At 45.6% G+C, this 19,000-nt stretch overlaps 1 protein-coding gene across 1 annotated transcript; it reads left to right on the plus strand.

The window, feature by feature from the left end:
• Nucleotides 1-5,761: 5,761 nt before the first annotated feature.
• LOC142879403 (basic helix-loop-helix transcription factor scleraxis-like) lies at nucleotides 5,762-18,096 on the plus strand. Its single transcript, XM_076012681.1, has 3 exons — nucleotides 5,762-6,702; nucleotides 7,321-7,537; nucleotides 17,343-18,096. The coding sequence occupies exons 1-3, from the start codon at nucleotides 6,287-6,289 to the stop codon at nucleotides 17,379-17,381; spliced, it is 672 nt and encodes a 223-aa protein (XP_075868796.1). The 5' UTR covers nucleotides 5,762-6,286; the 3' UTR covers nucleotides 17,382-18,096.
• The last annotated feature ends 904 nt before the right edge of the window (nucleotides 18,097-19,000 follow it).

Below are 19,000 nucleotides of genomic sequence, written 5' to 3' on the forward strand. Positions count from 1 at the left end.
TAATGGATAAACATCAGAAGTCTAATGTGTACAAATGGCATTTTTTTGTTTCTCTCTATTATGGTTCCTATTAAACCTAGTTTCTCATCTTCACATTTAATGCTAGAATCCACGAGAGCAGGAAAAAGTCTCCTGCAGTTCCACCTACAAGAACACATGAGATCCCAGTCAAGGCGTCGGGGTTGCAATCCGGACCGGAGCTGTCCGCTACATTCAAACTAAGTAGTGTTGTGACAATCCAATAACGTACTTCAGGTAGCACCGCCTGCGGCAATGCACTTCGCAGGCCGCACTTGCCACAGCCAATCACATCAGTAGTTGTTTGCGAAAAATAAATAGGTGCGAATGTGTGGAGTTAGGTCATTTGAAAGTGGAGAGTGTCTGCGAAAAAAAAAAAAACCCTCAAGGCAAAAGACGTTAATTCGGACAAGCTGCGGCGGAGAAGGTGCGGATTAAAAAACGAAGGCGGCGTGAACGGATTGGAAACAGACGAAGCCTCTCTTTTTACGGCCCCGCCGTGTTCACAAATGCGGCAGGATTCAAGCAAACTGGATGAGATGCTGTGGTGCAGCGGTCCTCCGATGCAATGACGACAGCACGCCGAGACAAAAGATAAAAGTCACACAGTCTTTAATTTTGCTGCGCTTGTTTTTAATTGGTTTTTAACCGCATTCTGGGAGATGTCAAATCAAACAATAGGTTTTCTTTTTTTCCCTTTTTTTTTTTACTATGTGTTTGAACCCAGTGCTCCGCCAGCCTGTTTGTGAGAAACTCTATCATAAAACGGGATATGAACGGAAAAAAAACTGCCTGAGAAGAAGAAGGAAAAAAAAGGGGAGAGGAGAGCGAGCGAGCGAGCGAGCGAGCACGGTTTCAACTGATGTCTTCCAGTTGTGTGACCTCTCTTTCGTTCTCCCTCTTTTTTTTCTGTCTCTCTGCCTCTCTCGGTTTAATAAGGCCAGCTGTAGAGTCTGGCTCTCTTGGGAAAAAAAAAAACGGCCGAGTGTGGCTGGAGCCGGGGCTGAATTGGGGCTAGCGGTGAGGGGCGGTGGGAGAGTGCGAGTTGGGGGGGCCGCCACTTCCGACCAACCCCTCCAACCCCCTGTGCGCTGCACCGTGCAGTCTGGGGGCTTGGCAGCCCGCCGCCTTTTCTCTGCCCTTCTTTCCTTTCACTCCTTCGCTCTCTTCCTTTCCAAGCCCGCTTTTTTCCTGCTCAGTCTCACAGCCCCTGCGTCTGTCTCCCTTTTCCCCTGCTGGTTTCCACCGTGCAGCCCGCCTCCTTCCCTGCCTCTTCCTACCGCGCTTCCTGTTGTCCGGCCACCCCCAACCATTTTTTTTCCCCCTGCCGCTCTGGCTGGAAAGCTGACAGCCTCTGTTGGTAATGACCTTCTCCAGACGTCTGCTCAGTGGCACCATAACAAGTCTAGGAGCTCTCCTCGCCTATCGCTTTGAGTGCAGGGGCTCGAGACGACTGTCCAAGGTCTACGATAAATAGCTCAGCTCCTCGCAGTCTCTCTCGCCCACTCAACCGCCCCCTCTGGACGTCTGCACTGTGGTACCGCAATCGCGTCCAGACTTGCTTCCGAGTTTTTGACAGGACCCTGACCCTCGCCAGAGTGGCTCAGCTGGGATGAAATCGTGTGTGTGTGCGTGTGTGTGTGTGTGTACATGCGTCTTTTTGTTAGTGTTGGGCCAGGCTTAGTTGCTGGGTGTTTTTCATCAGACTAATGAATAATACGTCTGAGCTGAGCAAAGAGTATCAAGCCAGGGAAGAGGAGGAGAGCGCAGGGTAAGGAGAGGAGGGGAGGGGTAATGACTATCAGATGGTGTTCTACTACTGTGCTGCTGCTGCTGCTGCTGCTGCTGCTGCTCTTGCTGCCGTTGCCGCTGTGGCGTCTGTCAAGGGCGAAGAAAAACACCAATCAATACAAAAAAAGCATCAGATAGAGCCATTATTTAAAACCATTACTGTGCAAAATTACCGTCCAGAGGAAAAGACGGGGAGTTTTTTTGTTGATTAAATTCTGGCACACAAAACGTCCAAATGATTTTTTTTTTTCACACAGACACATACACAGTCACAGACACGCACACATACACTTACATGCACAATGTTAAAGTGAAATATAGAAGTAAAGTTATAAGCAAAATCCAGTCAATCTGCCACATGGTCCAAAATGCACAAATTTTCATGTAAATTTCCCCATTTACTTTGCTGTAATGTAGCAATTTCCTTTTTCATATATCGCATTCCTCGGGTAAACGCAGCCACGTGTGATTATGAAGTCGACGTTATACCAAGTCAAATGTTTTCTGGCCGGCGGGCAATAATTCAGAGAGAAATGGATACTGCGCTGGGGCAGCCACACTGCTTCCCCAATGAGATGCAAATGAGACGGAGGGGATCATGCCAGTGCATTTAATGACGGGCCGCGGTGCGCCGAGCCCGTCTGGAAATATAATAGAGAAGTGTGGGGGCGATCGCAAATATACATTGACATTAAACAAAACCCGGACCAGTCATTAATCTGGCTTTATGTGGAGATGATGTATAATATTAAATGTATTCTTTCTTATATTTGACAAAAGATAATTCTCATATAAAAGAACATTCCTCTGAGGGCCGATTCACCAGTACAGGAGTTACCATTTACAGGCAAACAAAACACTGTCGATTCGAATGTTTCTCCTCCGGTTTCATTGTGCGGTGCTCACTCAGCCACTGTACGTATCGGATCCAAACCTCACTGTTTACCACATGCTGTCATGTTTTTCTCCTTTGCAATGAACTGTTGGTTTGCTCCTCTGCTTTTGGCTCCAGAAACGCATATTTCCTTCTTCTTTCCACCGAGCGATCGGTTTTGCCCAATTTGATTAAAGCTTTTGTTATTTTCAAAAGTAGCATAACTAAATCAACAATAATATTGGCTTTTGAACGTGAGCGCCAAGTCGAGGCTTGTGAATATTTTGTGAGGGAAGGGTCACGGTGCCGAGGACGCAGTGCTCTGCTTCCACTGCTCACTCTGAGCACCAGGGCAGTTCACTACAGTTTAGCTGTGGTGTGGTGGGACGCCACCATCATAAGAGACGAGTCACAATGAGCCTCATATTTCCTCCAGGTTGCCCATGATCGCTGATTGTAGCCGAGCTTGAACCAGAAATACAGACTTCACGACGTCTTGCCAAGCTGCAACGTTGAATGGTTGAATTCCATCCACATAGTCATTTTTCTTGGTGATAGATATGAATCTGCAGACTTACAAAGCTGATGATGGAGGTGGACCTCTGGAGGCTCAAATGGCAAGGCACATGTCATATTTCAGTTGACATTCTTTTGATTCCTATCTTGAATGTTCATATTAATTTCTGAATTCTCCCCATTCTGGCCCAACATCACAGCATTTTCAGCTTTCTTTTAAAGCTTTTTTTTTTTTCTGTTGCACATTTTTTCCTCTAATAAACTTGGTTATTTTATTATATGTGTTCCAAAATGAACTTTACTTTGACTAATATGTACCGTATATGAAGTTTTAGTGTACACAGTAAGCATTACTGTTATACATCCTTAGGCGTTGACAAACAGGAATTTACCCCTCTGGTAAGTAAGTTGTCAACATTTATAATGATGATACATAATATGTTTATGAACACTTTTTGCCCCGCGATTTCATTTTATGTCACTCTTTGAGTAAAATTAGTCTCTTAACTCTGGACTCATCGATTACTAAAATATGAATTAAAAGCACATTCACAGTATCTCTAACTTTTCTTTGCTGTTGAACCACAGATCTGTTTAATCAGACACAGCAAAGTGTGAGGACAGACCGCTGTCAATGGATGGTGTGAAACAAATGTGTGTGTCCAGGTGTGAGTGTGTGCGCGTGCGCGTGCGCGCGACCTTTCACTTCCTCTGTCTCCAAACACTTTTGGTCACCACACTGACCAACAAACACCACGGCTGTAAGTGAGAGTGAGAAAGAAATATGGACACTAAAGGGAAAAAAAAACCCAAAAAGAACAACGAAAACTGACTGTAACGTTGTGCAACTTTGACAAATTATTCATTGAGATATCACTTTTCGGCTCTCGGTTGCCAATCTACACAAAAGAAAACATTCCAGCTATGGTTGCTGCCTTTAAAGGGTTTTAAAGATGTACAACTGAGGATTATAGATTTCATAGTTAAGTATAATGTATAGGTTGTCAACTGCTGGGAATTACACGGCTGAAGCCAGAAACAAAATTTAGGGGTCAGTCAGTTTTCAGAGTTAAGTTGCATATCATGGCTAATAAAATCCCAAAGACTTAGAGCAGGAAAAATAGATGAGAGTTTGGTGTGGAAGGAAATAAATTTCAGCAAATCTGAGTTGGATCTGTGTCGGACAGGAAGCTAACACACCTGCTAATCTTGCTTAAACAAAACCCTCATTTGTGTCTGTAGCTCTTGGGATTTTCATGTGTCCTTTACATTTTGTATTTCCATTTAGCCCAATGCAGTTTTCTATTTCTTTTCTATTTTTTCTTTCTTATCTGCTTCCTCTATTTTTTTCTCTCTTTTTGATTAAATCAGAGTATTGACAATGCTGCTCTACTACTCTGCTACCTTTGTGACACACCAACATTTTGTGACCACCACACAATCCTAAACCCCATAAGGGGAAACTGCAGTCTCTTTCAGACCATCAGGCTTCCACCATGGTTGAACAAACCACAAGGCTGAGCTTTGCCATCCAGCGTCACAGCGTTCAAGGACAAACAGGCCAGACAGTCCTGAGGAAAGCAGGCAGGCCGAAGGAGGGGGAGGAGCAGAAACTGAGGTCATCACTGAAGCCTCACAGATTCTTGCTGTCAAGCGTGTGGCTGAACCAAACATCAATTTCCACGAACCAAAGCGCTAGAACCCAACGGTAGCCAGCGCTAGTATAGTGACAATAAATTGCAAAGGCAAGCCACGTGGAGGCTGACACATTGAGTGCTGTCTTCTTTAATTTGTGAAGGATTCTTGTATTTTTTTCTACAATGATTTATTTATCTTCAAGTTTGAAAAAAAAAAAAAAAAGAGAGAATCCAGATTTATTTTTCAGATTTTACGATATTCTGTCTGGGCTTGCTGGTCAAAAGTGTGAGCAAATTCAACTGGGTTCACTGCAAGAGCCAGAAATCTTTGGGTTGCAGAAGTTGCCAGTATTGTTCTTCAAAAATATGTCAATCTTGCACCAGGATTTGCATTCTGTCAAGGTTTTGTCAAGAAAACGAAAGCCTTATTCTTTGAAAATTAGAACAAAACCATTTTGTTGATCGATAACCCGTATCAAAACTGAAAAAAAAAAAAAAGATTTCAAAAGATGTTTTGTGGCCCCTAAAATAAACTCCACTTCCAATTCTGTTCTTTTCTATTCTCTTCTTTTCTATTCCAAGTCACAATCAAAGCAAACAACTACAGTTTTGACCGTGCTAGGGTTGTATGTGTGCCAGTGGCCCTTGCAGTCACAAAGGTCACCAAGCTCAGCAAGCAAATAAGGCCGATGCGGGCTGTGATTTAGGGTGGATTTCCCCTGAACCACATCAGCGCGCAGCCAAAACAAACTCCCGCTGATGGTTTGCCTCTTGCCTCCGGTCTCTCTGGCCTGCTTCTCGACAGCAGCCGAGGGACCCTCGGCGCTCAGGAGGGAGGGGCCAAGAAGTCCTCCGGCCCTCCCACCGGCTATAAGACCCGAGGCAGACGGAAACCCTCAGACAGCAGGCACACGTGGAGCCGAGCGGCGGAGAGAGAAGGTAGTAAAAAGAAAAAGAAAAGGGGGAGGGAGCGCTGGAGAAGAAGCCGAAGAGCTGCAGAGTCGAACCGCTGCCGGGCCGAAGGTCAGTTTGTGAAGTCGGGACTGAGAGAGAGACGAATGCGAGGGCGAGGACTGACGACAACAGAGAAGACAAACCTCAAAGAGTTTTTTTTCCGTTTGGTCCTGGAGGATTAACGACCGGAGACGAGAACTTTGGGGATGTGAAATGTGTTGCGTGAACCAATAGGCAGCTCTAGACGGATCCGGAACCTGCGGCCGCCTGCAGCAAACAGCATCTTTTCAAGTTTAGTCCAATTTCATCCAGATTCCCATCTTTTGTTCAGATCCCTGACAAGACCTGCAGCATCACACAGGGGCCCTCAGGTAACTCACCTGAAGAGGAGAAGCTCGTGACCTTTAACTCTGGCTGAGAGGCACCCGTCGGCAACCCTCGCCACCAGTCACCTCTGAGGACAGACCCCCCCCCCCGTGCACGTCACCCCCCCACCATGACGTTCGCCATGCTGCGCACGGCGCCCCCCGCCGCCAGCCGCTTCCTGTACGGCGACATCGCCCTCCTCTCCGAGGACGAGGACGAGAACGGCAGCGAGGGCTCCGGCTCGGACGAGCGCACCAACAGCTCGTCCAGCTCGGCCGCCTACCGCCTGTCCTCCTCGTCGCCGTCCGCCTTCCACATCAAGGTGAACAGGAAGAGGAAGCTGTGCGGCGGCATCGGTGGCGTCGTCGGGGCCGGCGGGCTGGACATGGGGGCCATGGCGGCGAGGCTGGGACCCCCGTTAACCCCTCCGCTCCCGGAGGGGCGCCAGAGGAACGCCGCCAACGCGCGGGAGAGGGACCGCACCAACTCGGTCAACACGGCGTTCACGGCGCTGCGCACGCTCATCCCCACCGAGCCGGCGGACAGGTAGGAAGCAGTGAGTCAGTGAGCCAGCGAGTCAGTGAGTCAGTGGCTCTAATGCGCAGATATGTTCCTGATGTTCCATATGGGAGCAATAACAAGCTGTAGCTCTGCAACTTTAAATGACTAAATGATTTTTTTAGAGCGGCTGCATGGGATGGGCCTGCAATCGACTGTGAGTTGATGTTTCCAAAAGAAAAAGAAAATCGACATACCATTAACAGTGATTCCTCATGTGGGGAAGCGCTGTCATATATGTCATATATGGCCTGCCCACTGGGGGGGCGTTGATCCCTCTCAGTGTGGATGGGCTCCTCATAGGTGGTTTTCCTCGTAATGGTCCCTCAGTGAGTGTTATAATGCGTTTCATTTCTGTTTTTATTTTTGCGTGAAGCACTTTGAGATGCATTGATAAAGCATTAAAAGCGCTGTATAAACAAAGTTCTGATTTGATTTGATTCCATATGCTCATTTTTACTCTCCGAGCGTCAACTCGCAGCTGTGTTATGACAACGCGCGGGTCATTTTTTACCCAGACGATTGCACACTCTCTGAGTCTTGTATTTTGGGCGAGCACGGCCGTCCCCCTCCGTTGATTCTCTGCTGTGATTTTGCTCCCATCAGGAAGTTGTCCAAGATCGAGACGCTACGCCTGGCCAGCAGCTACATCAGCCACCTGGGGAACGTGCTGCTCCTGGGTGAGGGCCTGCACGACGGCCAGCCCTGCCACGCTCCCTCGCCGCCCTTCTTCCACGTCAACTCCTCCCCCACGCGAGGCTCCGACCAATCGGGCCAGCCGAAGCACATCTGTACCTTCTGCCTCAGCAACCAGAGGAAAATGGTGAGCGCACGGACAAATACGCTGTTCAGCAGCTGCAGCAAAAGAAGGCCAAGACACCTGGAGCAAAAATAGATGGCAATATAAAGGAATTTTTCAAAATTTTTTAGAGGGACTAAATATTTTTTATTTTATTATTTTATTATTATGTTTGACTCTTTGGGGTCACTGCAAATAGTACACAAAACAAGCAAAACATTTTTTTTTAGTCAAATCGCTTTAATCCGAAACTACTTTGTCCTGAATTAGAATGTCAATTAAAGCGGAATTAATAATAGACCAAGGTTAAAGCGATGCGTTCGGGTTTTTCCCGGAAAAACGTGTGCCATGCTGCGGGGTCAGTTTGGTGTTGACTCGAGATCAGTGACCGTGCCTATAAACCAGATTGGCCCTGGGGGATATTAAAAGCAGAACCTCTTAAAAGTTCTCTTTTGGGGTGAACGAGTGTGTTATTGTTCTGCTGAGGGTTGCTTTCACCCGAGCAGGTGGCTCCACAGCTCAAGGTGGAGTTTTTTTTTTTCCGGCCTTCGTTGGGATGGACATCACAAAGTCAGAAAGTGTGCGCGCGCTTTTTTTTTTTTTAATTTGGAAAAATAAGCACATAAAGCAAGAAAATAACACCATAACAGTTTTTATTTTCAGGCACATAGGTTTAAAAAAATATTCTTTTCATTTTTGAATTATGAATTCTAACTTTATGAGGCTTTTTCACGCCAGGAAAGAGATTTATGACCGGTAACGCTTGAAATACACCCAGAACCATGTGTATAATTTTCAAAAATGACCTGACGTCAATATGAGTCTGAAAATGTTTTATCCCTCGCTGTTGCAACAACATGTTTTTATTCTGCCCATTAACGACATAAGGAGCCACATTTTGAAACGGTGAGAAATTTAAAATGACATTTTTTTTTAAATTGTGCGCGATGAGATCACAAATTTTGTCATTCTATTTTTACAATTATTTTATACATGGAGTTTAATGATTCGGACAGAGAAATATTTTCAAACTTTTTATCTTCAGTGTTTTCGGCTTCTCCAAAACACTGGGGCAGAACCAGACTACCTCCACTGCTGCAAGCCTCCTCTAAAACCTTAACAGGCACAAGGAAAAGCAGAACTTTATTCAGCTCAAAGTTCACCCCGTGCTTGATTGATTCGGCACAGGAAATAGATCTAATCAGGAACAGCCCCGGCGAAACAGAGTCCTCAGCCTGATGGGAACGTGAAGGTTATAAAAGATTCCGATCAGAATCTGAATTTATAAGCCTAGAGCCTGAACTTTTTACAAACACCACCGGCCCAGCACGGAGGATGACAGAGAGCTGGTGTCTGCTGACCCACCCTACCCCTCCACCCCCCACTCCCCTCCAATCTGCTGCCCATTTAGCAGGATTTATGGGTAGGGAGCTGACATCTGGCAGACTCCCCTGTTACCCCAGCAGCGTGTGAAAGCTAATACCCTCCTCAGTGTCCAGACCCAGAGACCCTTCAGCTGGGGATTTAACCTGAGTCTCAGCAGTGTGTGTCACTCCCACCCTCCCTCCTGTCTCCCCTCGTGAGGGAAAGCTTAGACGTCCTCGACGTCTGTGAGAGCCCAGACGCTCTCGGCTGGGAGACGGCTGCTCTCAGATCTTTTTGACTCGGATCGCCCCCTCCTCCTCCTCCTCTTCCTCCACCTCCAACTCGTCTCCCTCTTATCAACTTCTCTCCTCCACCTTCACCTGCAGACCTCCCCCTCCTCGATCCGCAGGACCCTCCTCGTTTGGCCTCCGCTTTATTTTTTCGCCCATCTACTCCACATCTTCTCTTCAGCTCCCTGCGTGTCGGTCAGCCAGGTGGAGGTCGGAGCCGCCGGTAGGAGCCGTGAAACACTATCTGCCGCTGTCAGCTCGCTGCCGCAGACGCGCGGCCGAGCTGTAAATTCACGCTGCGCAGAAAACAATTTTGGAGCTTTCTCACGTCAAAACGGTCGGCGTGTGGGCTTTGATTAAAACGTACTTGACAACAGTCTGCGCCCCATAAGCTTGGCGGCAGTTTCACCGTGCTCTCTGTTGTGCATCGATCTAGACTTCTCATATTCAGACCAGGGGGTGACAGATGAACGCAATGACTCCCTGTTTCCCTTTTAAGCAGGAATGAGATCCACTTATGCAGGCTACTGTCATTTTATTAAAATTGACAATTGTTCTGATAGAACCCAATGAAAATATTATCATCTTTATAAATAATGTCCCCTCTCTCAACAAATTTAGAGAGGGGGCATTTTGATCTTACTCTATTGCTAGACTCACTGCATTGAAACATGCTGACAGTGCTTGATCCCAATAAGGGCAACACTGCATTTATTGGCTCGGCTCTCTGCAAATGGGACCTAAGAGGTTAACCCTGATTGGCAGCACCTGACAGGATTTCATTTTCTCTGGAAAAGTGTCCGTGTAGTGCGTTGGAGTGGTCAGAGGGCAGAATCAGTGCCGGTGATTACAGAGAGGAAACCATTGTGGAGGTAAAAGGAGACTTTGTGTCCTACGTGCGCTCTCTGTATGTTTTCATGGCTTTTGAGGTTCATCACGGCTGTCAGGTCTGCTTATGGCCAGCCGCTTCAGTTACACTCATTTCCAACGAGGGTGAAAGTGAGAAAAGTATACGCTCATTTCCCCTTATTATGTGTGTATACAGTATAACCGTTTCAAAACAAACAGTCCTGCTTGTAATGACTACTGCGGCGAGAGGGCTAAATTATGTTGCACATTCACTAATGTGGGCTGTGCGGTTTGAGCGCAGGGGTATTTCAAAAGAATTTAAATAAAGGAAATATGGCTTTCAAAATAGCCTTTCCCTTGTTTGTAATTCAGTAAATCTGCTGGGCAAGAATCCTCAGTTTAGTCCTGAAGCAAAATAATATCTTTCTTTTCCCCAGTCTGGGCATTTCTAATGATTTGTAATCCTCTGCTCTGAAAGCAGAGCTCAATTTTCAGTTACGTTATCCTGAAATTCATCATTTTTATTTGTGCATTTTTATTGTGTTACATACACTCATATCCTTTAGTGTCAAGCCTAGTGGTAATATATATTTTTTTTTGTCAATTTTGCCTATTTCTGCCAGTGTGTTTGTGTGGGTGCCCTCCCTCAAAAACCATGTGAGACACTTCAGTCAGGCCAAAGTAGCAGTGTGCTCAGCTCAGCTCAGTTCAGTGCTAAACACCAATTCTGATCTGACAATTTTGCTGTACAAAGTACCTTTTACCTTTTGACTGGATGCGTTAATTTAAGGTGATGCTTCTGATGGATTCATTAGAACATGAGACCCTCCTAATGGCAACATCTGTGTATGAGATATGTATTAGAACTACACAATAGGACTCGGGTCAGCGAAGGACTGCTGAAGTCCCCATGCTGCCTGCGTGATTGATGCCAATATCCTGTGTGAGTCCTCACTGCTTCTACCAATCACTGCAGCTGCCAGCTCTGTGGATCCTACCTACTGTTTGAAGCCTGCACCACTAAGTCTTTTCGAGTCACTCTGCCGTTTTACCTCGAAAGCTGTTCAGTTAGAAGTTGCCCTCAATGACCTCAAGAGGAAAACTGAAGTGTTCGCTCCTGCATTGTGCGGCAAACAAAAATTCTGAAATTATTTTTCTAAAACTGCTGATTAGCCCACGCCGCTTCAAGGGTTTGACGTTTTGAAACTATTTTACAGCTTCCTACTCAACTGCGGCTTATTTGTTTTGGCCCCCCAACAGGCAGAAGGGGCCGCTCATTTCGACAGCAAAACCTGAACAGAAGTGCACATTCATTTGCCAATAACAGCAATAACGCCAAGGCTCTGCCTTTCAAGCCCCGAGATGACAAGTCCAAGCATTTTCCAAGGTTCAAATTTTAGAGGGACTCATTTGGCGAATTATAAGAGGATTCATATGGCAAGAAACAATATAAAAGTCTAACAAAAAATAAAGCTACAATGATAATTATGGTGTGGTTGCTGTTAACAGCCCAGATCTCCTTAGACTTGGTTGAATTAATGGCGTTTACTGGCTCTCGGGGGGTCAGCCCTGACTCATTTTCAACTTGAAGAACTCTTATTTATTTGGAATTTTTACAAGTGAAAGAAATGAGAAGGAGAAGAAGAAGAAGAAGAAGAAGAAGAAAGAAAGAAAGAAAGAAAGGGCAGAGGGGGTGGGGGGGATCGAGCCGAACAGCTGATGTGTACGGCTTCTTCTGATATTACATTTCTAATTTACATTTTGGGCAGCTGTAAAACTTTTATGAGTGATGATTTTTGCGAGCGGCTGGAAAGCAGGGCGTATGGAAAGACAGCGCTCATGTGCGCCGCAGAGCGAGACACGGACGTATCTGCGTTCAATTGTATTAAAGTTTTAGGTGACCGTTGTAACCGCGTGAGTGGATGAAAGTCTGCGTTCCGGCCTCGTGACTTTGTGAGGCGGATTTGAGTGACACACAGTGACACAATGTCTATACGTGCGCGCCGCGCGTTCGCTCACGTACACACAAACTCCGTCTGTGTCTGGAAGTCATTGGCGGCGTCGAGCGGAGCAACAAATGAGCTAATTGTTCTGTAAATGATTTATCCTCTGCAGAGGCCTGTAGAGCCAGTGTTTAATTCAGCTGCCGCTATTAGAAACACATTGACGTTGGGCTTTGAAGGCGACGGTAAAGAAGGCTGGAAACCACTCTCGGTGAAAACGCCCTCGCCGCTCAGACACACGCACACACATGCACACGAGCATAGGTCAGGCACAACTGTAAAAAAAAAAATGAGTGTGGGCACCTCACTCCAAGAGTGATAGCAAATGCCTTTATGTTTCTCTTTTTTTCTATTTTTTCACAATCTTTTTCAGACAGGCAATTCATTGTGTTCATTTTAAAGACACCCACACCCCTGAAAAAAACAAAACAAAACAAACCTAAATATATATAATTACTGACTGAAGGAGTCCTGGATCAGGACTAAGCTTTCAGCACTTTTCCAAACTAATGGTTTGCAGGAAGTTGTGGAAAGACGGATGGAGAATGAAAGGAGTGGAGTAACAGCCAAGGAGTCAGCGGGATAATCAGCCCGAGCTATTTATCCTGCGAGTGTACGGACAGTTGGCGTTTGCCCGCTGCTGAATCCGCGCTCTGCGTCTTTTGTAGACGTCAAATGAGGCATGCGCCTCGAGAGGCCCTGAGAGTGTGGATACTTGCATGTGTGAGAGCGCGCTAATGGCCGTGGTTTGCGCAGACGGTTGCCTATTAGTCTGCTTCCTTGACAAAAAAAAAAAAAAAAAAATGCCATTACGTAACATTGGTGTTGGTGGTCGTGGATGAAAACTTGAGTATTTTCGTTTAGAGATAGCTGGAGTTGATGTCCGTTTGCCTTGAAATCACCAACTTGGCCGCTCCACTTCCATCTATGCTAATGAGGCGGGCTGAGGTTCGAGAAACAGACTTTCAGGCACTCGCAAAATATATTCCTGCCCACGTTTCAGAGAGCGGCTCTGTGGGAGCCCGGTGTGCCTCCGACACGGCTGGACCCGTCTGTATATTTGCAGCCCAGATGGAAGCAGTTAAACCCTAATTTAATGCCAACAGAAAAAGCCGGGTCAGATAACTAGCAAAATCTATTAGCGGAGCTATCACTCTGTTGTCATTCGGTCTTGAGGGAGAGGGTCGCTCGAGCAGCAAATTGAGACGAAACCAGAGTAAAGCAGAGATCCAGGCGGGGAGAAAATGGAGAAGAAATCCAATGCAAAGCAGCTTGCGGCGATTTAAACACTGCAAGTTCTCCAAAAAAAAATAAAATCTGTGCTTGAAGCTCCTACGACGTTCGCCGTCGCACATCTGAGCTCCGATGATAAAGTGCCGGTTGGGTTTGTTGGCCGCGGTAACTGATCATTAATAATTACACACATTTGTGACAGACTGGTGAGTGTTACCTCAGATTAGATAGCAGGAGATAAATCAAGCCTTCTTCGGCGGATGATTCTTTTTAGCAGACCGCAGCGAGTGTGAAGAACGCGCGTGATGCGTCCAAACCACATAATGGCAGATTGTGGCTTCCTCGGTGTGTCAGTTAGCTTCATTTAAAAGTCGGATGCGTTGCTCGTTTTACGACTTGAACGTTCGCCCCGCGCTCGTCTAATCGACGCTCATTTATCTGGATAATTACGGCCTCCGCGGGACAGGGGAGGGAACTGAGTCATTCGCACATATTTTCACTGGACAAACTAAAGGGATATTACCCGTTTTCATTTCATGCTTGAATACCAATCTCCTTATTCAATTGTCAGGCCGGTGCCCAAGTGGAATTATTTTTTCCAACCAGTCAGTCGCCTGCCGCGCACAGCCAGAGACTAAATTAGATGTTTGTAATCGACAGAAAGGTTTAACACAGGGGGGAAAAAAAGGGGGGGGGCGGGGGGGGACTGCATGGAAAAATCCACATTTATAGGTAAAGGAACGGCTCCGGTTGAGTTTCGGAAAAACAATGTCCACTGTGGAATTAGTGGAGTCGATAAGAAGCCGTGAAGAGACTATTAACTGTCCTCACATCCCCCCTGAAAATGGGCCCTATTCAACTTAATCAAAGGATAATATTGTTCCAGGCTGGTAATATCATCATATTGTATCTAAAGCAAACATCGTCAGGTAATCATATTAGTGTCGGACAAATCACCCCCTTGGGAGGTCCGCGGTATGTGTTAGTGCGGTTGTAGATGTCATCCTAGCGTGGCCCTTTGAGTCTTGAGGAGATTGTTTTGACTACCAGTCCAGACCCCGAGGTCCCCGTCCTCCTGTTTTGACTGAGCCGCTCGCACTCGGGCAGAGGGGAAGACAAGAGCCGCCTTTCGGCAGCAGCAGCTGCGCTTCCTGAAAGAAAGAAAGGAAAAAAAAAAAACGCCCACAGAGCAGCACGTGGGCCGGCTCGACGGGGATTTTAACGTAATTGGTCGTAATTTGGTAAATCATCCAATTGTCATGCGGCCACTCTCTCCGAGCGGCTGCAAGTGTTTTGATTTCCACTGATAAATACCTGTAATTTTCCAGTGCTGCTTTCCAGCAGGGAGGCCGAGACGGCTGTACGTCTCTTGGTTGGCGCGGCAGAGCAGACTGTCTTCCAGGCCGCCTGCGAAAGTTCTTCCTCAAAAACATCTCGAGCAAACATGCTGTACTAAAAAAGAAAATATTCGCATACTAAAGCTACGCCGCCGTACGATTTACTTCGCAACGTCTCCTTTACAAGTTATTATTAAACTCTCCTCTTTCGTTCTGGTGGCACTGAACTGCCCGTGTAGCATTCCAGCATAGTGTTGCGCTAAGGAAGACGACCTGACAGTTTTATAGCAAGTTGTTTTTAAAAATTAGAGCTGTCGGGGTGGAAGGCTGCATGAGTAGTGAACGGCCCCGGGGCCCCAGTGGACAGAACTTAAAACTGTTTTCAAGCTTAGGAAAGGAGTACTTCATCAAAACCTCCCCTCCTTCCTCTCAACTTAAATCATGCAAAGAAACTAAAGGCCAATATCAGATGATAACTGTGTCCAAAAACCAAAAGATTTGCAAAAATGTGAAACTAAACAAGTAAACCTCGAGAATGTGGGGTTTTTATGTGAGAATTGAACCACTTGGATAAGGCAAACTATAGCGCAAGTGTTGCGAAAAAAAAGAGTTAGTACACTGTAAAGCAGCGTCTACGATTTGACAAATTATAGTTGCTTCAGTTTTTGGAAAGTCGCAGTTTTTTCAGGCAAAGCCTTCCTGTTACACAGACACATACGGTCTTGTGGCTTTTAAAAATTCTGCCGTATTTACTTGATTTTGTTCTTTTGTATTCCCGCACAAACTCGTTACGCTTGATGCTTTTGTGGAAAATGTGCGGCTGTAAGCTTGCCAGCCGCGCAGGACCACGTCATCTCCACATGTGATGTCCAAAAAAATTTCATCAATCCACAAATAACAAAATAATGTTGCGCACAGGGCCAGCAACGGGGATGTCAGTGCTTCACGTCCACGTAATTGCAATCTTACAATAATCTTCTGCTCTTGGTCCAGCTGGAGGACCTATTGACAATAATAACTCCAGCGTTTCCTCGCACTCACCTCAATCAGTGGGTGGACCAATTCCTGTCCAAATCCCGTGATCTCACTCTCTCATTACTTCCTGATACCCTTCCAAACACCTACTCGCCTTTGTCGATGTCAGTCAGACGGATTTTTCCAAACACCTACACTTTAGTGTGCACGGTCTGGGAGGAAATGTGGAACAGGTGTTCGGCTGGGGGGAGCGTTAGTCGAGATGACAAGAGGAGAGAGGAGGAAAGGAGAGTCGGCGGAGGACAGGAGAGCAGAGAACTTGAGCTACGCTGGGTTAGAAATTAAGTTAGCCTCGTCTTAACCGGCTTACTTTTTTTTCCGACAAAAAAAAAATTCTCTCTGTGAGCAGTGACCAACGAACCAGGGTTGCGGCAGCCAAATAAAATCACTCGCAAACTGTTGACTTCAACGAAAACCAGAAGGGCAGGGATGATGGATGTCACTCAGTGCTGTGTACAATTAAAAACCACCTCCGTACCACTGTATCACTGCAACTCACTCAACGGTTTGATAGCCCGAGGAGTGAGCGGAGCAGGTTGGGAGGGAAAATGTGATGTTATTTTCCTGGCCAGATAGCGAAGGCCTGCTCAGCCGCCAGGAAATCAAGAGCTCCTCTGTTCTGATACCACAGATAAATGAGAAGCATATATCGTCGCGCAGCGCCGTCGTCCATCAGCTCATGATGTCATTCCTTGGGGCCGTAATAAAGTTAGCTACCACAGGCCCAAAGTACAGTCTGAATTCTACACTTTGTTTGTGTAAGTTTACTGCAAACGGTCAAGGTTAATTTACTCTGCAAAGTCAGTCAGTCAGTCAAAAAAAAAAAATAGCACAAAACCACATACATGTGCTTGCGCCGCGATTGCATTCAAGCGAGTATCTGTTTCCACAGGGTGCACTGCATTTTCCCGGAGTCGTGTTCCACGACATAATAATTAAGGGTTGACGGTGAAGAAAAAGCGGTGGAACTCCTCCACGAAATGAATTAAAATTAACGATCGAGGTTCTGAAAACTGTCCAAAATCTTTTAGGAAAAGCAATTTGGCAACGGCTTTCAATGATAGCTTGATTTGGGTTCAGATTCATCCAATAAATTCTCTTAAAACTGAGAGTCGGGCAACTTAAACGTGTACGTTCAGAATTATTTGCCTGAAGCTCGGGATGCGCACATACCGATACCGGGGTTGAGTACTCTGCTCATACTCACACCGATACCGCAACACTGATACCAATTGTATATGCATGTATATGACAATTTTGTTAATTTGTGTTTGTACTGCAGTGAAACTTGTGACAATAAGCCCATGTTCTAGAAAGTCATGCTGAGGAACATTGTTCAAATAACAACATCTGCGGAAAAAAAATCAAAGTGATTATTGGCGTTATTAAGTACTCTGTATCAGTATCAGTGAGTACTGAAATGCAAGTAGTCATACTCCACTCATTCTGTAACACAGCCAACTTACAGTAAATGGGGCTCGATCACATTCAAAGTGAGGACTTTGAGATCTCAGATAAATGCAGAGCTGAATTTGTGATGGGTTTGCCTTTCTTTCTGCAAAGACTGGGAAAGTCAACATGTCTCTGTTGTTATTCCAGAGATTCAATCAAACTAATGTTGCACCTGAAATACACTTTTTGTCTAATTGCTTATGGGAAGTTTCTCCTTTTAGAATTGCCAGTGATGCGACCCGTTATTCCTCTCTCTCTCTTGCAGAACAAAGACAGAGACAGGAAGTCGGCCATCAGGAGTTAACGGCCCAGGAACCGAACCACCCTCGTCGTCGCTATGACGGGGCATTTGGTAATTTTTACGATTACTGCAACTCAAAGACAGACCTGTAGCGCATTATTTTTTAGATTTTTTTGAAGGACTTCCTCAGCACTTCCAGGACTTGCAGGCCTTTTCTTTTCAAGTTTTTTTTTTTATATCACTTTAAAGGGACCATTTTTAAAGGCTTTTCAAATGTGTTTGAACCAACTTTGAAAAGCTGGAATGGTCCCACGATCATCGAGACCATGGAGAAGCCTTGAAAGACAAGTCGAGAGGGACGTTGTACTGTATCGTTCAAAGACTCGGTGACTCTTTCCTCCAAATACAAGGAACTAATGGCACATGATCAACCAAAAAAAAACAAAAAACCAAAAAAAAACACACACCCTGCATTTATAAACTTATAAAGCGATGTGTTATTGATGTGTAAACTGAAATATAAATGTATATTTATGTGACATAACATTATATAATGAAACTATGTTATTTAAACAGCATTAATATTCTGGCAAATATGAAACAAACGTAAAAATGTGCATCTGTAATTGACACAATTTATGGCATTACAGAATAACATGCTGGAATTTGTCGTGTTTTTGTTTGAATATTTGTTTTTTTCCCTAAATGCATTTCTGAAATTGTCTTGATGCTGGAAAATAATCCAAGATGACCAATAAAATGTTTGTATATCTGGATCTTTCTTTTCCCCCTCTGTGCACTTAAATTCTTATTCTCATCCACATAGGAACATTGCACTTTAACGTTGACCCAAGTCCAGCTTTAATGTGCTATTAATGTGCCAAAAATGCTGATTCCGCTTGTGTTTTGTTACTTAGGAAGTTTCCTCGAACTGTCAGAGATTTACAGTAGCTGCACCTGCAGCTCAGGCTGACCTGGAACTCTTACTCAAACTTTTATCCGACTCTTTGCATGTCACCCACACACACACACACACACACACACACACGCTTCCTGTGTCCTTCACTCCTCTCTTCTGGGGCACAGGGAGATCAGAGCAGGCAGGAGACAGACGCAGTTAAAAGATGGGGCGGACGAGAGGGGCTTTGAGGAGCAGAGGAAGGAGGGGGAGGGAGAGACTTGGGGGGGCGGGGGGCAGAATCGAATCTGCAGGTACTGCTGGTTGGACGTGTGCCTGTGTCCCCTCGCTGTCCTCTTCTTTACCTTTCCACATTCTCTTCCTCTCTTCTCCTGCTCTTCCTCTCTTTTCCCCGGAGACTGCAGTCGGTGATGGCTTTCCAGTGTGTTTAGGCACACATTGTCGATCTATCTATCTCAATGTCTATCTATCTATTCGTCTTTCTATTTGTCTATCTATCTATCTATCTATCTATCTTCATACCATTTTCCATTGTAATCTCGCCCCTTCGCTCTCTTTTTCTATCCTCCGCTCCACTTTGTGTCTTCACGGAAAATGATCAGGATATTGGCAATGAGGAATGTTGACCTTATATTCTTTTCGTTTTTTATAAATACCCAATTTTTCAATGAATTACCGTCAATAGGACTGGTGTGCTTTTCCATTTGGATTCGCCGGGGCCGTTGTGGTCTGCATTTGATCTGCGCTTGTTGTGTTTTGTCTC

This window comes from Nelusetta ayraudi, unplaced genomic scaffold, assembly GCF_046127955.1.
Source record: "Nelusetta ayraudi isolate G7.1 ecotype Tasmania unplaced genomic scaffold, CSIRO-AGI_Nayr_v1 ptg000136l, whole genome shotgun sequence".
Lineage (NCBI taxonomy): Eukaryota > Metazoa > Chordata > Actinopteri > Tetraodontiformes > Monacanthidae > Nelusetta > Nelusetta ayraudi.